The 25146-nt window shown below is 46.1% G+C and overlaps 1 protein-coding gene across 3 annotated transcripts; it reads left to right on the forward strand.

The window, feature by feature from the left end:
- The first annotated feature begins 142 nt into the window (after positions 1-142).
- On the forward strand, positions 143-24553 carry LTB4R (leukotriene B4 receptor). Of its 3 annotated transcripts, none has more exons than XM_033170561.1 (2): positions 143-354; positions 23401-24553. In XM_033170561.1, exon 2 carries the CDS (start codon positions 23434-23436, stop codon positions 24526-24528), a length of 1095 nt encoding a protein of 364 aa, XP_033026452.1. In that variant the 5' UTR covers positions 143-354; positions 23401-23433; the 3' UTR covers positions 24529-24553. The 3 variants fall into 3 exon arrangements, with proteins under 3 accessions (XP_033026452.1, XP_033026450.1, XP_033026451.1); XM_033170559.1 differs by lacking the exon at positions 23401-24553 and adding an exon at positions 2331-4270 and having other exon boundaries at positions 144-354; XM_033170560.1 differs by lacking the exon at positions 143-354 and adding an exon at positions 15878-16209.
- Positions 24554-25146: the final 593 nt, after the last annotated feature.

Here is a 25146-nt window from a genome sequence, read left to right on the forward strand (position 1 = left end):
GGGGAGAGAGAAAGAGAAGAAACGCAGAGAGAAAACCAGGGTCCCCTTGGCACAAATGTATTTGGGTGTGGTCTTCCTCAATGCCAGCAAGTCCCAACTTGGAGATCTAGCAAAGAAGCAGGGGGGGGTGTTGTGTGCAGAAGGCAAGTCCTGCTGCCACTCCCTCCCCTTCCATTACTCAACCTCATTCCAGCTTCCAGTCTGGACGTGCAAAGAGGCAATAGAAAGCAGCAGCTCAGAAGCTCTGGGAGAAGGAGATAATTCGCAGCCCAGGGAAAGGATGTGAAGGAAGGACGGAGGCAGTCAGAGCAAGAGAAGCTTCGCTGGGCTCCAGTCAGAGACCAACTCACCCATGTAAGTCATTGCATTGGAGGTTCAGTCAGGGTGAAGAACCATAAGCCAGATCCAGAAGAAGGACCACATTGCGATAGTTCAGGTTGGAAGTTTGGGGGAGATGAAGTGGGTAGGAAGTAGCCTAGATCTGGGATAGACCGAAATCAAGGTTGACGGTTTGGAAGTATGTGGGGTAACGTGTAAGAAGGATGCCAGGAATTTAAAAAAAAAAAAAAAAACACCCACAACTCTTTCTTTCTGAGTTACACAAGATGAAATACTGTTTTGCGTATTTTGCATGATGGTTGTTGTCATAATAAAGGAACAGAAACATTGCACCGCTCTGGAAAATTCCAGTGGAAAATTCCAGGCGTTATCAGGGAAAGGAGCTGAAAGTTAAGTTGCCCAGGATGATAATGCCCTCCTACAAATCCATGGGGAGACCGCACTTGGAAACCTGTATTTAGTTGTGGTCAACGTATGATAAAATGGATATCATAGAACTGGAAAAGGGACAGAAAAGGGCAACTCAAATGATTAGGGAATGTGGTGGTAAAACATATTGCTCATAAGGGAAGACTGAAAGCCCACTAAGGGAGGGGAATTGTGATGGAGGTTTTTTAAAAATATTTTGCACCCTCTGGGGAATGTGGTTAGAGAGAAGCATGCTCATGCACTCTCTCTCTCTCTCTCTCTCTCTCTCCAGTAGAAATTGGGGAGCTCGGGAATCAATTGACATTGATTGGCAGGATATTCAGGAAATGCAGGAGAAAACTGTCTCAAATGACGGCTTTTGAATGGAAGTTGCTGCCAGGTAGCTTTGAAATGGGGATGGTGCAAATTCATGGAGGATAGGTCTGTCCATGGGCATCATTAGCCTTGGTGGTTAAATGGAGCGTACATGTTCAGTTGCAGTTGAATAATAGCTCCTGGGATCCAGCTGTGAGGGAGGGCTGTTGTCTTCCTGCCCTGCTTGATGGCTTCCATAAGGGATCTGCCAGGCAAGTGTTGGGAGAGGGAAGATGCTGGACTCTGTGGTCCTTTGACCTGATCGTTCTTACGTTGCTACATAGGGTGTGGCCAAGAAACGGGACCAAGGACAGTGATGCAGATGAAAGGGGTGGACCATGTTGCCTGGGGGATGGCATTCTCCTCTGTGTGAACCGTTGTTTGGTATAATACCATGAGCCGAATAAATTGCAAGGCTAGGACACAGCTGAAAGGAAGGAGACAGAACCAAGGGAGGGCTAGGCGCATAAGTGCCAACTCCAGGGAGCTTTGGGTGTTTGGGCACCCACAATAATATAATTGTGGGGGGGCAGGCACCCACAAAGTCAATGAAAAAAAGTCGGCAGGGAGAGAAGCAGTTCAGCTCAGTCCTCCGCAGCCAGTAGCTCAGGCACGGAGACGCGTGGATAGGAGGGAGGGAGGAGAATACAATTGGCCTTCTCTAACACACACACACACACACACCCCAAATCATTATCCCTGATCCTGAAGCTTCACTGGCAATTGCTTAGATCATCTTCCTCCCTTCCTTCTGTTGCCCCAGCTTTGCCGAATTCCAAACTGCAATCTCTTCAGGACAGGAACATTTTCCCTCTAGTTGTTGCTCTGCCCTGTTGACGTAGTAGTAAAAACATCACCATCATCACTTCATATGCTGACATTAATATTATTGATATTATCATTGTCATCGCCATGCCCTTCTTCCTAAAGGAACCCGGAACTCTGCACTGCAAGCCATAAAAATACAATCAATAATCAAAGCATTTGAAAGTTACAGTGCATACATAAAAGAGAGGGAGGACCCTGCCCCACTGAGCTTACAGCATAAGTTTCAGGGAGTGTAATTGACCACAGCAGGAAAGAGAGGTGCAAATAAAGACGGCTGTGAGCAAAATCGATTGCTGTTTGTCCCAGCCAAGGTTGGCAGGGGTTAAGGCGGAGTTCAGTTCCTCCTGGCTCAAGCTTTTCTTCTTCTTCCTTCCTGACAGGGAGTCCCCAGCCCCTCTTTCCAGTGGTGCCACCAACAACTGCACCCACACCTCTGGAAACAGCACCCTCCTGTCTTCCTCGACCTCCAGTGTGACCGGCATTGTCTTCCTACTCCTGGCTGCCCTTATCGGGCTGCCTGGAAACCTCTTTGTTATTTGGAGTATTCTCTGGAAGATGAAACCGAGTCACCGCTCAGTCACCTGCCTCCTAGTCGTTAATTTGGCAGTGGCCGACGGGGTCGTGCTTCTCCTCACTCCTTTCTTCATCATCTTCCTCATCTTCAAGAACTGGCTATTCAGCCTAGCAGTTTGCAAAGGGGTCTACTACCTGTGCTGCATCAACATGTTTGCCAGCATATTCATCATCACCCTCATGAGCGTGGACCGGTGTCTCGCAGTCAACCAGCCCTACTTCTCCCAAGCCATTCGCAAGAAGCACTTGGTGGTCAAGATCCTGTCAGGGATTTGGGTGGCGGCCATTTTGTTATCCATCCCGGCCCTCCTTTTCCGACAAGTAGTCAAGGATCCCTCGGGGAGGTACATCTGTGAACCCTGCCACCCAAGGCCCAGCCTGACCATCTTCCACTTCACCTTGGAAACTGTGGTGGCCTTTGTGATACCCTTCACCATCATCGTCGGCTGCTATTCTGCCATTTTAATCCGCCTCAGGGGAGTGAAGCGGAGACAGGGGGCTCGGACTGAGAAGCTCATTGTTGCCATTGTCATCTGCTTTGCTGTCCTCTGGGTGCCCTACCACATTGTCAACATGCTCCAGGTAGCTTCCAACTTGTCGTCAGGGCGGACGGCGGAACGACTGGGGCAGGCCTGGAAGAGTGGCAGAGCCGGTGCCACAGCCTTGGCGTTCCTCAGCAGCAGCATCAACCCTGTGCTCTACGTCTTCGCGGCTGGGAACCTCATCAAGACCTCGGGGGCCAATTTCATCGCCCAGTTCTTTGAGGGGGCATCCGATGGGCTCGGCAGAAGATCCCAATCCCACAAAAACCTGGCCAAAGACATGGTGGTGGTGGCAGGAGCTACCATGGGCATGGACCAGCAGCCCCTGGAGAGCTGTGACGGGCTGGACAAGGACCAAGACGGAGGGCCAGGTCTTGATGGCACAAGAGAGCAACTCGGATACAGACACTCCTAGACTGAATCATGCCAAGTTTCAACACAAGATGTAATTTATGCTTTATGAGTCAGTCCCGCCAGCTCAGTATTGTTTACACCAGGTATCTTCAACCTTTTCAGACTCAGGACCAACTTATAATGCAAACATGCATTTGGGAACCTTTTACCATAAATTTGCATGGTGGGAGTGCTCCTGGTGTGATCCATCTTGGATCGAGCCACAACCCACTAATGGGGCCTGACCCACCAGTTGAAGACCAGTAGATTTAGCAGCAGCTCCCTGGGGTCTATAGCAGCGTGTTTCTCCAGCCTGGCTGAGAGATGCTCAGGATTCATCCTGGGACCTTCTTTACACAAAGCATGTCCTCTACTGCTGAGCCAGGCCACATCTCCATCTGCTAGGCCTAGCTGCCTTAGCTACTCTGTTTTTGGAAACTTGGCTTCTAGGAAACTCGTTGAGACCGTGTCCACACTACAAAGCTGCTAAATTACTTCCACAGCTATTGTTCCTTCAACCCAAGTCAGGGTGACTCTGGGCATATACAGAGTGTCTCCCTCCTCAATAAATAATTTACACCTGAGGGATTAGAGACAGGGAAGAGCTACACCTCTCAGTTTTTAAATTAAGTACAAATTCTATTCAGGAAATGGTGGGGGGGCAATAGTATAGAAGTGGGGGAAATGTAGGTGAAGAACTGCTGGCAGATTTGAGGTAGATCAATGAGGTTTTATGAGTCCCACTTGTTTAACAATAGCAACAGCCTTTCTTATTCCAAATTATTATTATCATTATATTATTACAAGAGTTAATATACCACTTAGCACTGTGGCTTTGGTTCTCTTTTCGATTTTATTTATGCTTTAACAGTAAATTGGTAAATCCATTTCACAATATACCGGTAATTCATTATCCTTATTTGACTTCCCCCCACACCTGTCCTTTTTATTCTTAGTTGTGCTACATATCTTTCTACACCTTCTAATTGATCTAGCTGTTGTTCCTATATCTAGTCGTACTTAGAGATTTATACAACTGTTATAATTCTTTAAATATTCCCCAGAGTTTTCCTACTCCTCTCTTATAGTATGTGTGTCCATCTTGGTTTCTTACCTTTGCAGTCAGCATTGCTAACTCCACGTGTTCTATTAACTTATTCTGCCAATCCTCTTTTATTGGACTGTTTTTGTGCTTCCACATTTGTGCATAGGCTATTCTGGCCGCAGCAGTTGCTTAAAGAAAAAGGTTTAATACGTTCTTAGCTTGTTGTTGTTCAGTCGTTCAGTCGTGTCCGACTCTTCGTGACCCCATGGACCAGAGCACGCCAGGCACGCCTATCCTTCACTGCCTCTCGCAGTTTGGCCAAACTCATGTTAGTAGCTTCGAGAACACTGTCCAACCATCTCATCCTCTGTCGTCCCCTTCTCCTTGTGCCCTCCATCTTTCCCAACATCAGGGTCTTTTCTAGGGAGTCTTCTCTTCTCATGAGGTGGCCAAAGTACTGGAGCCTCAACTTCAGGATCTGTCCTTCTAGTGCAGGGGTCAGCAACCTTCGGCTCTCCAGATGTTTCAGACTACAATTCCCATCATCCCTGACCACTGGTCCTGTTAGCTAGGGATCATGGGAGTTGTAGGCCAAAACATCTGGAGAGCCGAAGGTTGCCTATGCCTGTTCTAGTGAGTACTCAGGGCTGATTTCTTTAAGAATGGATAGGTTTGATCTTCTTGCAGTCCATGGGACTCTCAAGAGTCTCCTCCAGCACCATAATTCAAAAGCATCAATTCTTCGGCGATCAGCCTTCTTTACGGTCCAGCTCTCACGTTCTTAGCTATCTCACCTCTATTATACACAAAAGGAGCATCTCTTGGGGTTGGTTTTTTTTTTTTTTTTGAGGGGGGGTGTCATCCTTGGCATCTTTTTTTAAAAAATCATTTTTATTAGTTTTTCCAATTACAAAAATCACATCATATAATTATAAATATCAATTAATCCAAATAATCCAAATAGTCCAAATAAGTCCAAATATATTGCCAAATTATTAATTTTTATATATGACTTCCCTTGCTTCAGACAATTAGGGTTTTGATCAGCTTCATAATTCCGTTGCTTTCCGTAATCCGATGTCACCCACCTCCTTTCTGATGTTATCTGTCATTCTTTCTGCTTTTCTTTCACGCCACTCAGCGCTTTCACAAGTGAGATAAAACAACCGAAAAGTATCATGACTGTGTGGATTTTATGGCCCTTAGCATCTTTTTTATTTCTCCCAATATTCCTTAGATTTCTTACACCCCCACCGCATGAGCACGGTGGCTTTTACAACAGGGTTAGGAATTATACAAGACCGATTAGAATTAACCATAAAATCAGAAAAGCCTCCTCAAAAATGCCTGCTAAAATAGTCTTCGCTAAATGCTTCACTAAGGGAAGGGGCCGGTCAGTCAGCAGGAAGTTCTGCAGAAATGGATGCACAATGCTGAACGCAAAGCTCCTGGTGGAAGATCTCCATGATCAGGGAGGCATGTAAAGTATCAGATGGCTCTTGAAGTATCCTGGACACAAATTGCTAAAGGCCTTGTAAATTACTCCAAGAACTGTGAACTTGGCCCACTAGCATATGGTCAACCAGTCTAGCCATGAATTTTTGCACCAACTGGACCTTCCAGACCAGTTTTAAGTAAAATGGGAACATAGGAAGCTGCCTTATACTGAGTCAGATCATTGGGAACCTTGGGAAACATAGAAATCTGCCTTGGACGTTGGTCCATCTCATTCAGTATTGTCTACACCAGGGGTTGGCAAGGTTTACCTCACCTGGGCCGGTTCACTTCAGCAGAGATCCCTCTGTGGGCCGGATTGCGCGCACCTGCGATTACCGGCATCTGCACCTGCACAGATACGATTTCTGGCACTGCAGAAGCAAGTCTCCGCACTGCGCCAGTTTAGTGCAGCGCACAGGGACTCACCGAGTGCGTGGCTCAGTTTGGGGGTGGCTCATGGGCCGTTTAGATGACCCCCATGGGCCGCTTGTGGCCCATGGGCCTTAGGTTGCCTACCCCTGGTCTACACTGACTGGCAAAAGCTCCTCGGGATTTCAGACCAGAAGTCTCTTCCCGGTCCTACCAAGAGAAGCTGGGGATCCTGGACTTTCTGCAAGCAAAGGATATGCTCCACCATTTAGCTACAGCACTTCCCCAAATCAGGGTGCTGAAATGAGGAAAGTTTTGGGGCAGGAGAGGAACCAACAAGAGGTTTTGTGCACAGAAAAGAAATGTGAGCTCAGTTCTGGTACTGAAAACAAATTCCTCAGCTCAGACGAGCCCAGATGTTCCTTAATTCTAATGCTATCTCTCTTTCTAAGCCCCTTTCTAAGCTTTCTTTGCTCCTTGGGGCTGGGGATCACAATGATGACAAAGGAGACCCTTCATTTGTGAAGTTTGCTATGGTGTGAAGGAGATCAGTGTTGTCTAATCAGCAACTCAACTAAGGTTGCCGTATTTTACCAAGTTGTTGTTGAGTTGGGTTTTTTTTTAAGGAAACCAAAGGTGGTTGGATGAACTGATATTTTTGTATTTCGATGCAAGTTATGTTGTTGTTTTCTGTACAGTTTCTCTCCCTCTGCCTCTCTTGTATGTTAAATGGGCATGTTATCCATCTTGACATGGAATATTTCAAAACTTACGGCAGGGTTGTTGTTGTTTTTTAATAAGCTAAAATGGGCTAGGGTTTGCCCGCAAGGAAAGAGATCTGTAGATCCACTCTGACAAAACCTACATAGCATTCCTTCACTATCTGCCTGCAGCACAAGTGCCCATTTTTGGAAGTTAAGAGCGATGAATTCATTCTTGTTTTCTGAAGGTAGCAGGATCCAGTAGGGGCTTCTACACACAAACACATCTCTGTTTCCAATGTTCATGCTGTGAGCGTCATTGCTTTTGCAGCCGAACAGGCGCAGCCAAGAAGCAGCTATTGCCAACAAGCAGGGGGCAATCCCAAGGTTTTCAGAAGGGCTAGGGAGGGAAACTCCAAGTGGGGGAACTCCAAAATCAGTCCGATGAGGACTAAGCATGCTCAGTGGCCATGGAATGCCAGCTCATTATTGGAGGACGGGAGGAAATCAGAATTTGGATGTGAACAGCAGCACTCCATGCCACACATTTAGTTGCAGGTCTCACTTTTGAAGTTATTCTGAATGTGAAACCTCCTTTCCATGTGCTGAAGAGGAGCAAAAATCCAAAGTACATAAACAGACCATCCTTATTTGTGTTGGATTGTTTGCAATAATAAACTAATGATTTCATGTGAATTTGCTGAGATCTGCCCATTTGTTGTTGTTTTAAATGAAACGTCAGTGAAAATTTCAGGCATTGTAAACAGAGTGAGAGAGAGGAAAAAAAATATGGATGATATTAGAATTGGGGTCGGCCCTACTATTAGGCAGAGTGAGGCAGATGCTTTCAGGTGCTGTTGACAGTGTAAGACTCGCCTGTCAGTCTGATCAACTTCTGTACAGTGGTACCTTGGTACTCAAACAAATCGGCTGCCGAACGTCGCAAACCTGGAAGCAATTGCTCTGGTTTGCGAACGTTTTTCAGAAGCCAAATATCCGACTTGGCTTCTGCAAGAGTGCAGGAAGCTCCTGCAGCCAATTGGAAGCCGTGCCTTGGTTTTTGAATGGTTTCAGGAGTCGAACAGACTCCCGGAATGGATTAAGTTCGAGAACCAAGGTACCTCTGTAAGCGGAAGGGAGGGTGTTGTCACCGTGCAGTGTGCCTCAGGCAGCAAAATGTCTTGGACAGCTTTAACTGAAATAAGTGGAGGCTGCTTTGTTAGACTGAATGGGGTACTGCTACACCATTCTCAATCTGCCCTTAACCAGTCCTCACTGTCTGCCTTCCTATTTACACCCAGCTCAGCCCAGTGGGTGACACTGGCTGTCAGCCTCTTCCTCCTGAGTCTCAGCGTTGATCCCCAAGTAGAACTCAGCAGGTAGGAGAATGGGGATAAAACTAGTAGGATTGGCTCTGCTTGTCATTGACTCTGGTGCCACCTACTGTTTGCCCCCAATTCTTCAGACCTTCCAGTTGCAACTGGCACAGATCACAATTTATTTGGCTCAAGAGCTTGAATAGACATGATAGATGTACTTCAGTTGCAAAGAGATTATTCGTAAGAGAGGAATAGATTCATTTATGGAAGGTATGCCCATCAACACTACCCACTTTTTTCCTGTCAAGATTCATATCCCATCAACACACACACACATGCATATAGAGGAGCTTAAAGCCATAAAGGTAAAGGTAAAGGGACCCCTGACCATTAGGTCCAGTCGTGTCCGACTCTGGGGTTGCGGCGCTCATCTCGCTTTATTGGCCGAGGGAGCCGGCGTACAGCTTCCGGGTCATGTGGCCAGCATGACTAAGCCGATTCTGGCGAACCAGAGCAGTGCACGGAAACACCGTTTACCTTCCCGTCGGAGCAGTACCTATTTATCTACTTGCACTTTGACGTGCTTTCGAACTGCTAGGTGGGCAGGAGCAGGGACCAAGCAATGGGAGCTCACCCCGTCGCGGTGATTTGAACCGCCAACCTTCTGATCAGCAAGCCCTAGGCTCTGTGGTTTAACCCACAGTGCCACCCGCATCCCATATGGCTTAAAGCCATAGCATGCTATTAAATGACCATATATCAAACCTCCAGGGACAGAGGCAGTATATCTGTGAATATCAGCTAATGAGGACAAAGGACAGTGGTTCCCTTCATGCTCTGGATTCCCTTAGGTGTCTTGCTGGTTTACGTGGGAAACAGGACTTTGGCATGTTTTAGCAAGGCTTAAGCAACTGCTTACACTGAGCTGAGGGTCTGCCTGATCTAATGCTGTCTCTATCTACGGATCTCCTTCAGCTTCCATCCTACCCATCTCTCCATTGCAGGTCCCCTTGAGATTGGTGGGGAATCTGTTCCCTTGGCTACTGTAGAAGCATATGGTTGGGTGAGGGGAATGTATGATTTGGCAAAACTGGACGGAATCAGCTACTTGGGGTTCATTGGTTTCACCTAGCGCCCTTACATTTCCACCCTACTGCAAATCTGAGCAATGAAATACAAGCAGGACGGCTGTGCTACAACTAGGGCTGGGCAAATATGTTGATTTCAGTTTCTCTAAGTTTTCCAGTTTGAAGCTCAGTTCTCCATATTGCAACATCAGTTTGCAATCTATTCATATTTAAAGTCCTCGTGAAAATTTGCCAACCTTTTGGAGCAAATTGCTGACAATGCACACATTTTTATATGCAATTTTGCCCAATATGCACATTTCCGCAAAGCAGCTATCCCAAAGATAATGCGATTTTATGTCATTTTCATTAATCTGCGCATTTTCGGGCAACCGTGCCCCAATATATATGCTCATTTGTACATTAAATGCAGCTGGAGAACTGCACTGCAAAATTCAGGGGGGAAAGAGCGAATTTTGAAGACTGGCTTGTGATCTGCCTCTTGCTTTGGAACGTATGAATTAACTAAGTAAGTTTGTTTTCTCATGTGAACTGAATAGGATTTCTCCCCCATCCCTACCAGAGATGAGGCACAGTCAAATATTTGCATTCTTTTCAGCAATGCGCCCATATAGGTTGCCGAGCCTCACTGGCCTGAGCACCTGCAGAGACTCTCAAATGTGAGTTGGTGAAATGGTGCTTGGGGAAGAGGCTTGGAGGGAATCAGTGAGAGTTTGCAAGGAGGAGTGTTGTCCCATTCACAGCCCATGTGTGCATGGTGGGTACATGCACAAAGGCTGCATATGGCTGTATTCTAACTCCACTGGTGAAGGCAGTTTGCCGCTTAATCCCAAGTGGGGAGGACGCTGTGGCACTCATATCCTGCTTTCAAGCTTCTCACAAGCATCTGGGTGACTGCTGTGTGAAGAGCGCCAATGTGAGAACAGGGTCAGTGTGCCTTTACTGGGTTTTATACCGGAGTGGATGAATCACAGAATCATAGAACTGTAGAGTTGGAAGGGATCTTGTCTAATCCTGTACAATGCAGGAAATTTTTGCCCAATACGGGAATGAATGAATGAATGAATCTTTATTTGTGTCAGCCATGGGCCATAGCAATAAAACAACAATACGATATACAAAGAATAGAAATAAAAAGTCAATTCTATAAAATGCATTTTAGGGTTTCGAATCAATATTCAGACGGTGGATCTTATTCTGATTGCCCCAGATAAACACCTTGCAGCCTTTGCTGTCATCTGCTCATCTTGATCTGCCAAGAGAAAGGACACTGTGGCAGTGGTTGGGCGACCTGGAATGGACAATAAAAGAGGGGTGATAATCTCATAGATCAAGAACAAATAGACTGAAGATTAGTTTCTGCCCAAGAGCTATAACCATCTTAAATGCTGTAACCAGATAATACGACCTTGGAGAGTTGTGATGGGTGTGTACATATGTCCATGTGTGGCTGACAATGTGTTTTGCTGTTTTTTGTTTTGTTTTTATGGGATGGCATCCAATTTCGTTGCACTTGTACAACGTTGTACTTGTACTTGTACAATGACAATAAAGAAATCTTTAAAATATAAAGAGTGCAATCCAGAAGGGCATGTGCCACTGATTTGGTACTGCCATCTCCACAGGGACATACGGTAAGCGTTTTTTGTGTGGAATCTGTTGGAATTATTCTTCAAGTACAGCCAGCCCAACACGGGACTTGAACCCATGATCCTAAGATTAAGACTTGCATCCTCTACCAACTGAGCTATCCAGGAATAATGTTTATATATAGTGGACAGATGAAGAATTGAAAGTTATTTCCCCTCCCCCATAATTTTTATTACATTTTCTGTTTTGCATTTTAGAATATTCATTTAAACAACCTTAAAATATCAATGACTTCCCTTCTTCTCTTTCCATGGTTCATTTTGCATAACATAAATCCCTGCACATTTTATATAAACTAAACCATTCAGTATTCCATTATTACAGCCATCAAAACTTAGAATCAAAAATTATTTTAGCTTCTTAACTACCTCCCACGCACACACTTTCTCTCTTTCTTTCCTTCTCTTTCTCTCTTTTAATTCATTTTTCTTTATCTCTTTCTCTCTCTCTTTCCTTTCACTCCTCTCTCTTGCCTTTCTCGTTTTTGCCTCTGGATTCATGTTTTAGTTTGAACCGCACCGCCCCCCCCCCCAAAAAAAAGAATATTTGTATCTTTGTATTTCTCTTTATAAACTCAAATCAATTTTGTGTCATTGCATTTTTAAAAATAACAGAGTCAGTGTGGTGTAGTGGTTAGAGTATTGGACTTGGACCTGGAAGACGGGTTCAAAGCACCACTCAGCCACAGAGCTCACTGGGTGACCTTGGGCCAGTCTCAGTACAACACAACACCTTTATTGGCATAAGTAGGACAACAAACATAAACCCGCTGTATATGCTAAAATTCTAAGACATATGATGTAAAATAAAGGGAGGGGGAGAGGGGAAGGGGGAGAGATCTTCGACAACCGCTATTATTCAGACCACAGCACCCCAGATTTTACTTCAAAAATCCTGTTCAGAAATTGTGCCATAACTCTAGTGACTTCAGGAGAATCATCCCTCAACAAGAACTGGACTACGAGTTGTTTATTAGAGGGGGCCCTGAGCCATAGAGAGGACATCGAAGAATCTTCACAAAGGGTATTAAAAAGGGGGCAGTCCAAAACCATGTGGTCAATAGAATCAGGTACATTCTGACCACAAGAGCAGAGTCTGTTCTGGATAGGGGTGCCTCTAAACCTTCCAGATAACACAGCGGGCGGAAAGGCATTCAAGCGCGCCAACATAAATACTCTGCGATGTAATGGGGTAACCAGGTCATAAAAATAGTTAGGCATCATTCCGTAGTGGGGTTACACAGGAGGCTGTAAAGGATGTACATTTTGGAATTCGTTATCTGCTTGATAAGCATAAGAATGTGAGATTCCTCAGATAGCTATGAGGCCTATTTGCCTAAGATTAAGGCTAATGTCGCAAAACCAAGTAAAATTATGTTTGTCCTTTAATAAAAGAGTTAGTAGGCTTTCTGACTCTGTGTTAAAGAGAATTTTCAGCCAGTATTTGAAAGTAATAATCCAGCCCCTAGTTTCTAGGATGTGCTGGTCTTGGGCCAGTCACTGCCTCTCAGCCTAACCTACCCCAAAGGGTTGTCTAGGGGATTAAACGTGGAAAGGGAGAAACATGTGTACCACGGTGAGCTCCTTTAAAATAAGGTGAGATATAAGTGCAATAAAATAGACGATAGACTAAATGAGCTCCTCTTACATTCTTCAGGGCATTCTTGTGGACCTTCTATTAGTGTGTCCTAGTACTCTGAGCATCACCAATCACCTTGGTCTAGTGCCCACCATGAATTCTCACAAGACCTCTGATATAATGCCATTGTGGTACTATGGGGGATTATAATGGCATCTAGAGTCCTCCATCCAGCACTGATCAGAGCACCACAAAAAGTTTCAGCTGAGGTCCATCTGAAGAGTTGGAGGTGGAGCTTCCCCCCCCCCCAAAATGGACCCCCAGCAGCTGCCCTAAGGTACCAGGTGCTGACTCTAGCCCTGATCCAGAGACCAAAATTGCCTAATTACACCAGCATCTTTAAGCTAAAGATGAAAATGTCAGCAGATCCATTCACCGATTTCAAAGGCCTTCTGTAGTCTGGCTCTCAGATTCTGGTGTCACTTGAAAGCAGGAAAATTCTCCACAGGCAATAAACCTGCTTGGATCTCAACAAAACCAGGATTCGATTTCTTGCCAAGAGTTCGTGCCAAAGGGAACAGGAAATGAGTCAGCCGTGAGTCAGGTATTTGTTGGCAGAGACCCGACACAACACCAGGGGGTGCTGTAGTAGAAGCATCCGGAGGGACAATGGGTTGCGTGGCTGCAAGCAGCAAAGGGATTTCAAGGTTGGGTCATTCTAGGGACAATGTTTCCTAATCTTTATTGCCTAAAGGCTTGTGTGACAAAAAGAGGAATTAGATTCACACCGTTGAAACAATCTGGGTGGCCTAAATATATACATATATTGCCTCACAGGCAGGAATTTGCAAAGGGGACTGTTTCCACATCCGGGGCGTGGAAAGAGACTGACAAAATCACACACACACACAGGTGTACCCGTCTCCCGTAACACGGCTGGTGCCTGTAGAGACTGCAGTAGAATGAGAAAGAGCAGTTGGTGTGAGGCACAGACTTCATATTATTTTAGCTATATGATGTTGGCTGCACCGCCAACATCAAACTGCCCTCAGCCGACCCTCACCTGTCGGCTTTCTTACTTACACCCAGTCCAGGAACTGGTTGTCAACTTCCTCTTCCTAAATCCCACTGTTGTCATGATAGAAGTCCATAGGAAGGAGGATGTGGGCAGAACTGGAATTACTTGGCCCTGCCTGTCATGGGCTCTGGCTCCACCTACTGGGGGCTTCTGTGCCTTCCACCCTACCAGACCCAATAGGTGCCAGGCTCCGCTGCTTAGCTTTGTAGCTGTGCCTTTAAGTGGAAGATTTAGAAACACCCCCCCCCCCATACACAGGTTGTCAGTGTGCCCCCACTGCCACCAATATCTGGCTCTACGAAGGGACTTCATATTAGAAGTTTCTGCTTGGAGGGGAGCACATTACTCTTTCTTTCTTTCTTTCTTTCTTTCTTTCTTTCTTTCTTTCTTTCTTTCTTTTTAATTTGTCCTGCCCATCTAAGTTCCTTCCCAAACTCCCCTCTTCCTCTTTTGGGAACACTTTTGGGAAGTTAAAAATTGGTTTACTTACAAATTCTTCAAAGGTCAGTTTCATGTGCTTTCCCATACAGCATTCACAAAACACAGGCAGAGCATAGCTGTCAACCCTCCCTGCTGTTTCCCAATGCTATAATAAGGGAATTTCCTGCAAAAAAAAGGGAAAGGTGGACAGCTATGAGGCAGAGAAACTCTGCACCTAATAACCCCCGTTCTTCAATTGCTAATACCACGGCGAGAAGCCGAAGCCAATGTGTTCTGCTATCTTCATAAGAAAGGGGGATATTACTGGTACCTCCTTTGCCAACCTAGTGCCCTCGAGGTGCTTTGAACTACAACTCCCATCAACCCCACCTGGTAAGAGGGGGAGGATGAGTCTAGGTAATTGGAGCCCCTGCTGAGAGGCCTGGCTGTTTTAAAAGGCCCTACCCTCAGGAATGCGTTAGATTTGGAAACTCCCAGACTCTCCGCACCAGCTGCTGTGCTTAAGAAACCTATTGTTTTGACACTTCTGCAATTTAGCATGCCTTATATTGACTGCTGTTTATTTCCTGCACTTGCCTAGCATGTTTTGCACAACTGCTCGCTAACCGTGCCCTTTTTAATCAGACCGCTCTGGAAACATTTTATCTTATCTGACTCAGGTATGTTAGCAACTGATAAGCAACATTGTCAACCAATAACTTCTCCTCAATGCCTAATGCTGTGTCTGTTTTGTCGCAAAAATTTAGCACGTTCTGATGTAAGTGGCGTTGGAAAGCCCTAGTTTATTTGGAGCACTGTATTCTGTTCTACAATTCATTGGTGCTATCCAGGTTTGCTGGGCTGACCCAAAACTATTCTTTTCTGCCCTGGGCATAGTAATGCCAGAGAAATCTGATGAAAATGGAAACATGAGCAGAAACTGCCAACATTTGCTTATTCATCCCAAGTCCAGAACAGAAACCAACCTAGTGAATACAATCCCCATTTGCTGCTGTTGTTTTCAGCCTGCAAATGATACATAATTGATTACTCCCAAAATTTGCATTAAAATGAATTGGGCAGAATAATGTAATGACAAAGTAATTGACACAAATAATTACATAGGTGATTTTCCCCCCCACAGCAGATAGTGAGACAAATAAGATGAGGTCCAGCTCCGAGGGCCTTCTGGCGGTTCCCTCCCTGTGAGAAGTGAGGTTACAGGGAACCAGGCAGAGGGCCTTCTCGGTGGTGGCGCCCGCCCTGTGGAACGCCCTCTCGTCAGATGTCAAGGACAGAAACAACTACCTGACTTTTAGAAGACATCTGAAGGCAGCCCTGTTTAGGGAAGTTTTTAATGTTTGATGTTTTGTCATGTTTGTAATATTCTGTTGGGAGCTGCCTAGACTGGCTGGGGAATCCCAGACAGATGGGTGGGGTATAAATAATAAAATTATTGTTATTATCATCATGATCATCCTCTTCTTCAAGGTCAGCCTCATGTAGATCACACTGCAGTCATCTAACCTGGAGGCTACCAGAATGTGGATCATTGTGGCCAGGCTACTCCTGCCCAGAAATAGCCCCAGCTGAAGTTGGTGAAACGCACACTATATGACTGATTCTCTAGTCACAAAGCCGGATCTAAGATTGCGAGCCCGTTCTTTTGCAGGAGGAGCGAAACGCCACCCAAAAGAGGTGGAACCCGGTGGCTCTACCTCCATCCCTCTCACTTCTTCACCTTTCCAGCCCGGTGGCTAACCCCATCTCCAGAACCGTTTCCTCCTCCCTTCATCACTTACTCAACTCTTGTGAAACTCGGCAGTTCACTTCCTCTTGGGGGGTCTGTGGAAGTCATTAAGAAATAAAGACAGGCAACAAACAAACAGACCCACTTTCACCACCTCCGCAAGTGGTGATATGCGAATATAGAAACGAAAGGAGCCTCGGGGCACAGACGGCTGGAGAAGTCGGTGACAAACAGAGAGATTTCAAAGTCCGAAAGGGTAAGAGGGGCTGGCGGGTTCTTTGGAGAAGGGCTGTAGGTCAATGGCAGAGGAGCTGCTTTGCATGCACAAAGTCCCATGTTCAATCCATTGGGATTTCTAGGTAGGGATAGGAGAGACCCCCGTTCCAAAAACCCTGGAAAGCAGCTGCAAGTCAGCGGAGAGCTGACTGAGCTAGATTGTCTGATTCAGTATAAGGCATTGTTTCCTTTGGTGTCCCTGTAATGGGACAACAATCAGAGTGAAAAGCAGGAGGCGTCCTTAACAGGGCATAATTTAAGCCAGGCAGAATCGCTGCTGCAGGAATTTACAGGGACCTTTCTCAATGGCAGGTGCGGTTCTGGAAGATGTGAAGCCATTACAAAAATGAAGGGTTCCTTTGACCATGTGTCGCACGCATGTTATGATTGATTGATTGATTGATTAGACTGTTTATTCCACCTTTTCTCCAAGTGCACAAAGGGTGTGTGCAAGATATTCTGCCATCCTTATCTCCACAGCAACCCTGTGAGGTACGACAGCCTGCGGAGACAAAGAGCTATAGTCACTCATGGCTATGTAGGGATCTGAAACACTTTACCACCACAGCTCACTAGAATAGTTCTTCTTAGCCCTTTTTCAGTCGTTTACCCCCCACACACACACACACACACATTGCCTTTAATAAAGTAGTGATTTGGGTGAGGGGTTGTGGGGTCGGGCATGCTAGATTTGTGTCCCCTGTCCCACACACCCCGTTGTTCTCACCACCTGGAAAATTAATGAACCACAATTTTAACAAATTCATCTGCTGCTCAGTTAGTTGGACCAAAATGTATCTGACCAAAAATATTTTAAATTCAATTGTTGTGGGGGTTTTCCCCACTATTTTCGGTGGCTTAATTTGTGGCTTAATGAATTGACTAAGTATCTGCACCCCTGTTTCTTATTTGTACTGTGGCTTCAGTCCTAGATACCCTAACCCCAGCAAACACTGGGTTGCATCCATACATTTAAAGCACATTAACCCCCCCGGGAATCCTGGGAACTGTAGTTTGTTAAGGGTGCTGGGAATCGTAGCTCTGTGTGAGGCCAAAACTACAGTTCCCATGAGTCTTTGAGGGAAGCCATGTGTTTTACATGGATGATGTGGATGTGTTCACTGACACATGCATCTGAGATGGGATGGTGGAGAAATACACTTGTTTCCATTTAAAACCAAACTTACATAATTTGCATTTTCCGAAACAGTATGCAGACTGAAACACAATCCTCCTCCAAATTTCACACCTCTCCAGATTTGGCAATGTCATTATCCAGCCACATAATGTGTGCATCAGTGTATGGGCTTGGATAAAATATGCCTATATTCATGAACCCAACACGTATCGGGGGAAGTTGCTTTGCAAAAATGTGAATATTAAGCAAGATTGAAAAATTCAGACAAGAATGCCGAAAAGTTTTCAGGAGGACTTCTTTTGGGCGGGATAAATATATATATTGTAAACTGAGAAGGAAGTGTCAAAAACTGACCTTAAGACTGAAAAAAAATGAGAAACTGGGAGAAACAAAAATTTACATATTCACTCATCACCCCTCTAAGTCATTAAGAGGTTTTTCCTAATGTTCAACTGATATCTAGCCTCCTGAAACTTTATGCACATGACAATCCATCTCCAGCCTCTTGCATTAGCAGAGAACAACCTCTCCTTCACACAGGTGGAAAGACCTGTCAGATTCTCTTCTCTCAGTTTCTCAGGGTTCCTCATCCCCCCAAAAAAACCCTCAAATTTGCTCACTATTTCCTTTTAGTAAGTCCTCGTGAAAATTCTCCACCATTTTAGCGTGGATTTCTCTCTAATAAACATGTTTGTATGCAGTTTTGACTAATGCGCTCAATTCTCCTGATGAACTTTTGTATCTTGTTTTCATTAATATATTCATTCTTCTCCATACCCCACCCCACCCCCCACAATGTACTGTATGCATTGTTGTGAATATTCTTTGGTTGGAGAACTGCATGGTGCATTTTGTATAAGTGAGAATTCTGAAGGTTGGCTGTGTTTTTGCTTCTCGTGCTATTTCAGAAAGTGAAAATTTGATAAATTCAGATTTAAATGTGAACTGGATTGAATTTCCCTTTCATCCCTAGACCCTCAGGGATCTAAAGAGCACCGTCCTCTCCCCTCTTAGTCTTCCCTCCTGCAGGCTAAATAAGCTGTTCTGTCACCCTTAACTCAGAGAACTTTGTTTCCATACCACTGACTACCTTCATTGCCCTCCTTTGAAGCTATTCCAATTTGTCTACCTCTTCCTTAATCCGCCAGAACTAGACACAGTGGCTCTCTGTCTTCACCCATTTTTCTTGTCTTCCTCTTGGGCCAGTCCTTGGAGAGGATTTGGCATGCCACAAAGTCACATCCCTGTACTCCTAAATGGTTGAAATTGCATGCTCCCATCCCTAGACTGTATTTGTTCGTGTTATGTTTATTTTATATTTCCCCTCCACCCTAAGGTCCCAGAGAGGGCTAACAACAATTAAAACAACTTATAGAGCCGAAAATAGGGTGGGTCCTGAAATATACACATCTCAGCTGTCAAAAGCCAGGGTGAAAAGGAAGTCTGCTAACTCTCAACCCTCCACTTTTAATTGAAGTGGCTGCTTTTAATTCAGAGGCTACTTTTCTTTTCTTTTAATAATATAATAATACGATTTATTATTTATACCCCGCCCATCTGGCTGGGTTCCCCCAGCCAATCTAGGCGGCTCCCTACATAACATGATAAAACAGCCAACTTGAAAAGCTTCCCTAAACAGGGCTGCCTTCAAATGTCTTCTAAAAGTCAGATAGTTGTTCATTCTCTTTGACATCTGGTGGGAGGGCGTTCCACAGGGCAGGCGCCACTACCAAGAAGGCCCTCTGCCTGCAGTAATAATAATAATAATAATAATAATAATAATAATAATAATAATAATGAAAGTTACATGGAATTGACCCTCAATATTATTGCTAGTCTGACCTCACCTCAAAGTCCACCATTTTCATGTGCATTTTCATGCAAAGGAATAAACATCAGAAGTACTCCCGTGTGTTAAATACCGGTAGGAGATGGCAAAGGCCATCTGTGTATGCTTAGTGCACTCTTGTCACAGGGCTGGCAAGGCTTAGCCTTTCTAAAAGCAGGTTCTAGGTTACAATACCCTGATTCAATTTCAGCTTGGACAGGTATCGTTCGGGGGTAAGGGAGGATGCCCTGAATTCTTGGTTCTTGCATGGAGAAACCACAAAAGCCCACACATTCTGGAGAAAGAAGAACGGATGCAACAAGAACCACATGACGTGGCATAGTAGAGGCGTACCGTAACCCCAGAGAATTTACATGCCGTGAATGCTACCATTTCCCTGCCAGCAAACAGCTAGAGAGCAGTGTGGACTCATAGAGCATTGGGACAGATAGACCCTAGAAACAGCATAAGGGGCAGCTCATCCTTGACTCACATTCAACCCGCATGTGAGTTCTGCTACAGGTGTTTGGTGTACACTACCCTTCTCCTGGGTGGGCAACCTCAGGCACTGGGCCCCCAAATACACCCCTCTAGGCCACACACCCTTCACCGACACACAGCACGCCAATCTTGCTTCAAACCCTCATTGAGCGTTTTGGTCTGGCTGGAATGTTGCCTTGTGCTCTGATAATGCCTTGTATTTGTCTGAATGTGTCTGTTTCATGCTATGTCTCATGGAGCCCTTATCCAGGGATGCAGGTGGCACTGTGGTCTAAACCACTGAGCCTCTTGGGCTTGCCGATCAGAAGGTCGGCGGTTTGAATCCCCGCAAACGGGGTGAGCTCCCGTTGCTCTGTCCCAGCTTCTGCCAACCTACCGGTAGCAGTTTGAAAGTACGCCAGTGCAAGTAGATAAATAGGTACAGCTGTGGTGGGAAGGTAAACGGTGTTTCCATGAGCTCTGGTTTCCGTCATGGTGTTCCGTTGTGCCAGAAGCTGTTTAGTCCTGCTGGCCACATGATCCGGAAAGCTGTCTGTGGACAAACGCCGGCTGCCTCGGCCTGAAAGCGAGATGAGCGCCACAACCCCATAGTGTCCAGGGGTCCTTTGCCTCTACCTTATCAAGGTAAACCCAACATATTTGTTGGAACATCAGTACTATGAGCAAAAAAAAACCCATTATGGTGCAAATCAGATGTGATAGAATATGACTATATCTAGGTCTATTCTATTTATCTGTCTGTACACACAGAGAGAGAGAGAGAGACCTACTGAGGTTCTAGCACTGACTAGAATGGGTATTTGCTCTTAATCTTTTATCTATGGGTTATCTATACCCAGCAAGATTGCCACCCCACCCCGGCTGCTTTTCTCTTCCCAGAGGAAAAGACACCACTGATGTAAAGTTTTTGCTCCAATGTTGCAGGGCAAAGACGGAAAGGGAAACAGGAAACGATGGAGCTCCTCTCCCAAGCAGAGACTTGGTAGAGGGGCATGCACAAACATAACCCTATGCACTCATGTGTGTGTGTGCGCGCACACACACACACACTTCCCCCTTTCTCAGTTGCCCCACCGTTTATGTAAGAACTGCAAGGAAGTTGCTTCATGGGCTTTAAAGAAACTAGAAGTCTCTGTTCTTTTAGTCGAAGGCAGCATCGGGCGTCACTGTCGATTCCAGGTGGCACATCCTCTATGAAAGCCCATTGCTGCAGGACGGGGGCAGCAATCACAAAATATTTTGCTCCGCTAGATTTGAAGCCTGCCCCCAGAAGCGAAGCTCCGAGGCTTAAGAGTGTTGTGCTCCAAGTGTAACAGAAAGAGCAGATCAATGGGCAATTCTATTATTTATTTATGTCTACGCATTGCATTTCTATCCCACCTTTTCTTCAAGGAGCTCAAGGTCATATCCATGGTTCTTCCCTCCCCACCCATTTAGTACTCACAACGACCCTGAGAATTAGGTTAGGCTGAGGGGTGGTGACCAACCCGAGGTCACACCCAGTGAGCTTCATGCCCGAGGAGCAGCTCCGGCCCACCCATGAGGCAAGGTGAAGCAACCGCCTCAGGCGGCAGCATCCACACCGGCAGCTGATCCCAGGGTGGATCTTTGTTCCCCGCTTGATCCTATTGTACAACTTCACTCACACCTCCATCCCTGGCAGGGAGGGAATTTGCATTTTGTGGCCTGCCTTAGGTGCCAAAATGTATTCGGCCGGCCCTGCTGAGCAGGGATTTGAACCCTCGTCTCCCAGGTCCTGATCCAACACTCTAGTGATACCCTGTTGGGATATTTGTACACGCTGAGCTGCAAAAGCAACAGCAAGGCCAGTGTAACATGTGTCTGTTTTTATCCTGTGAGAAAGCCAGTAGTCCTATATCTGCTTTCTCACACATGTGTTATTATTGTACTTTAGTTTCAGTTCTGGCTCAAGAGATGCTAGACGCTCTTTTGCACAGCTCTGAGTATCTGAGCTGGCTAGCAGAGACATATTCTGCATTTACCTATAATAAATAGTTTAGCCTCATCAATGGCTTGTGTGTGTTGTTCTTCACACTGGGGAACAATCGCATACTGAATGTGCCACCGGTCTCGCATAGCCGGGAATGTGCACAAGGCTTTGTTCCAGGTTCGGGGCAGTCTCACAACTGACCCCGGGCAGGACATTTGCCAACATACCCCACTGGCCAGCATCAAGCCTCCATCCCACAAGACAGCCAGAAGTCCCTGGCCTCCTTGGCTTGGCTGGCTGGCAGCAGGTGACATAGAAAAGCCCCCTTGGCTACTCTGATAAGCCTGCTAACACCCAGAGAATAAGGAGGCAACTGTCCCTTCCCTGTGAACTCCCTATGAGCTTGTGATGGATAAGTCAGTATCAATGGGAGAAACAGCTTAAGGTGAGGCAGCAAGCAACAGCAGCATCTGCAAGAGAGCTAGCAGAATGCAGCCTTAATGGTCCCGTGCTGGAAGGAAAAAACCTCAAGGGATCTCCTGTTTAAATATCCTAGCTCTGAAGTATGGAGAGCTGCTGGTGGTCAGTGTGCACACCATCAGGTTGGGTGAACCGAGTGGTCTGGCTCTGTAGAGCGGGCTAACTTCTCAGGTTCCAGCCCAAACGCCACCAGTTCAGCCCATGAGCAAACTGAAAGTTCATATTAAAAGCAATGATCTGCAAGTAGAGAGCAACAACCAAATCAGATAGGGCTTCAGGCAAGCCTTTTAGATAATCAGCTTATCAGCAATTAGCACCTGGCGTCAAGAGCAAGCTCAGGAGGGGTGGGGGGGGAATCAGGCATGGGTGCGGTCATGCTGTGCAACCCTGTAGAAATGTTTTTCTGCCTCGAGTGTTGTTTTGCTCAGTCCTTTTGGAGAGCAAACCAAACCTAGCCACTACCGCTGCAGCAATAAAGACTCGAACCTTTCCACTCATTGTGCATCCTTACCGGCTTTGGGAACCGAGGAAAACATACTTTTGCCTGGTAACACCAGCATGTGCATGATTACATTTAGCAGCCGCTTTGCACGAAAGGGAAAAATAGTCTCAAAGATGCTTGGTGAGATAGAATGGATTGTTGTTGTTCAGTCGTTCAGTCGTGTCCGACTCTTCGTGACCCCATGGAGCAGAGCACGCCAGGCACCCCTATCCTCCACTGCCTCCCGCAGTTTGGCCAAACTCATGTTAGTAGCTTTGAGAACACTGTCCAACCATCTCATCCTCTGTCGTCCCCTTCTCCTTGTGCCCTCCATCTTTCCCAACATCAGGGTCTTTTCCAGGGAGTCTTCTCTTCTCATGAGGTGGCCAAAGTACTGGAGCCTCAACTTCAGGATCTGTGAGCACTCAGGGCTGATTTCTTTAAGAATGGATAGGTTTGATCTTCTTGCAGTCCATGGGACTCTCAAGAGTCTCCTCCAGCACCATAATTCAAAAGCATCAATTCTTCGGCGATCAGCCTTCTTTATGGTCCAGCTCTCACTTCCGTACATTACTACTGGGAAAACCATAGCTTTAACTATACGGACCTTTGTCGGCAAGGTGATGTCTTTGCTTTTTAAGATGCTGTCTGGGTTTGTCATTGCTTTTCTCCCAAGAATGGATTAGAAAAATGCTAATCAAGCTTTGGTCCAAGTTTGACTCGAGAATAAAATGTGTGCCCTCAGTCCTAAAATTCTGCTGATGTTTCTCTCCCTTCTTCTTCCCTACACAGTTCCTCCACTGCCGTCTGCCACCCAACAGGACCATGAGCGCTCCCAACATCACCCAGAATGCAACGTCAGCGCTATCACCCTTGCCAGGTGCGGCAGTTGGCCTAACTGTGCTCTCCCTCGCCTTCATTCTGGGCTTCCCTGGCAACGCTTTTGTGGTTTGGAGCGCAGGCTGTGTTGTCCGCAAGCGTACGGTCACATGCCTCCTCATCCTTCACCTGGCCATAGCTGACTTGGCAGTGCTGCTCACGGCGCCCGTATTCCTGCGGTTTCTAAGCGCTGGGAGCTGGGAACTCGGCGAGGCGGTCTGCAAAGCCTGCCATTACATCTGTGGGGTCAGCATGTACGGCAGCGTGTTTCTCATCGCCCTCATGAGTTTGGATCGCTGCTTAGCTATCTCCAGGCCCTTCATCTCACAGAAGATACGCACCAAACGCACCACATGGCTTCTGGTTTTGGCAATTTGGGTGGCTGCTGTTTTCTTGGCCATCCCTGTACTTTTCTACAGGAAGGTGGTTTTTTGGGGAAATAGATATATTTGTTTCATCCATCACCCCACAACCAGTCATTTGATCTTCCACAATCTCTTCGAAACCATCACTGGGTTTGTGGTGCCTTTTGTCGCCGTGGTCTACAGCTACGGAACCATCGGCCTACGGCTGAAGGAGACCCGTTTCCGTCGGAAACGACGTACAAACCACCTCATTGGACTTATCGTGCTGGCCTTTGCTATTTTCTGGCTCCCTTATCACACGGTGAACCTTCTGGATGTGGCTGCTGTGTGGAGCGGCTCTAAAAATGTCCAAAAAGCCGCTAAGATGGCTAGGCCGACCTTGGTGGCTCTCGCCTTCTTCAGCAGTAGCATCAACCCCATCCTTTACGCCTTCAGCGGCAGCTCTTTCATTCGGTCAGCCGGCTTCGGATTCATGGCCAAACTCTTTGAAGGAACTGCCTCAGAAGTGTCTAGCTACAGGCGTGGTACCAGCCGGGACAATCAGCACCAGGCAGATGCCAAGATGGCCACCTTAAATAATGTGAGTCCTGAGTCTTTTACCATGTCTACTAACCCAGTGGAGAATGGATCGTCTCGAGAACATGAAGAGACTTTTAAACCTCTCAAGTCCCCTTGAAAGCCTACTGTTTTGTGGAGTGGTGTGGATTATTGTCTGACCCATCGTGGTTTCATATTGCGTGCTAGAAATGGCTCCTCTTCACATCTCTCCCCCCCCCCCCCCCGGTTACCCTTTATCTGAGATATGCAGGTCCCACACATCTGTCATCTGCTGTGTGGCATGAAGATTTCATTTGGAGGCACACAGCTGTCATATTGAAATTCCCTCAAACCGCTCGCTCTCAGGCCTAGCAACCAGCTTCCTGGAAATATTGCAAGCCCAGCGCCTCAAAACTGCGAAGCCCTAACTGAAAATGCATTACAGAAACTACATAGGGCTTTTTGATTATTCAGTACAAACATTTAGGCACCATAAATGGACACAGTTTGGTCTACAGGCAGCCAAAGAGAGGGCATTTAACATATGGAGTGTCTCACATACACATTAGCCCACCTAAGCATCTAGGGTTTGTAGCTGTACTCTTAAGTTAGAGTAGACCCACTTAAATGAAGGTGCCTTAATTAGCCATGCCCATTTATTTCAACGAATCTACTCTGAATATGACTCAAATTGGTCACAAACCCTAATTGCTGTATCAGGACTTCCTCTCTCTTTGCGCATGCTGAAACCTGGCCT

Source organism: Lacerta agilis, chromosome 14 (assembly GCF_009819535.1).
Source record: "Lacerta agilis isolate rLacAgi1 chromosome 14, rLacAgi1.pri, whole genome shotgun sequence".
In the NCBI taxonomy this organism is placed as follows: domain Eukaryota; kingdom Metazoa; phylum Chordata; class Lepidosauria; order Squamata; family Lacertidae; genus Lacerta; species Lacerta agilis.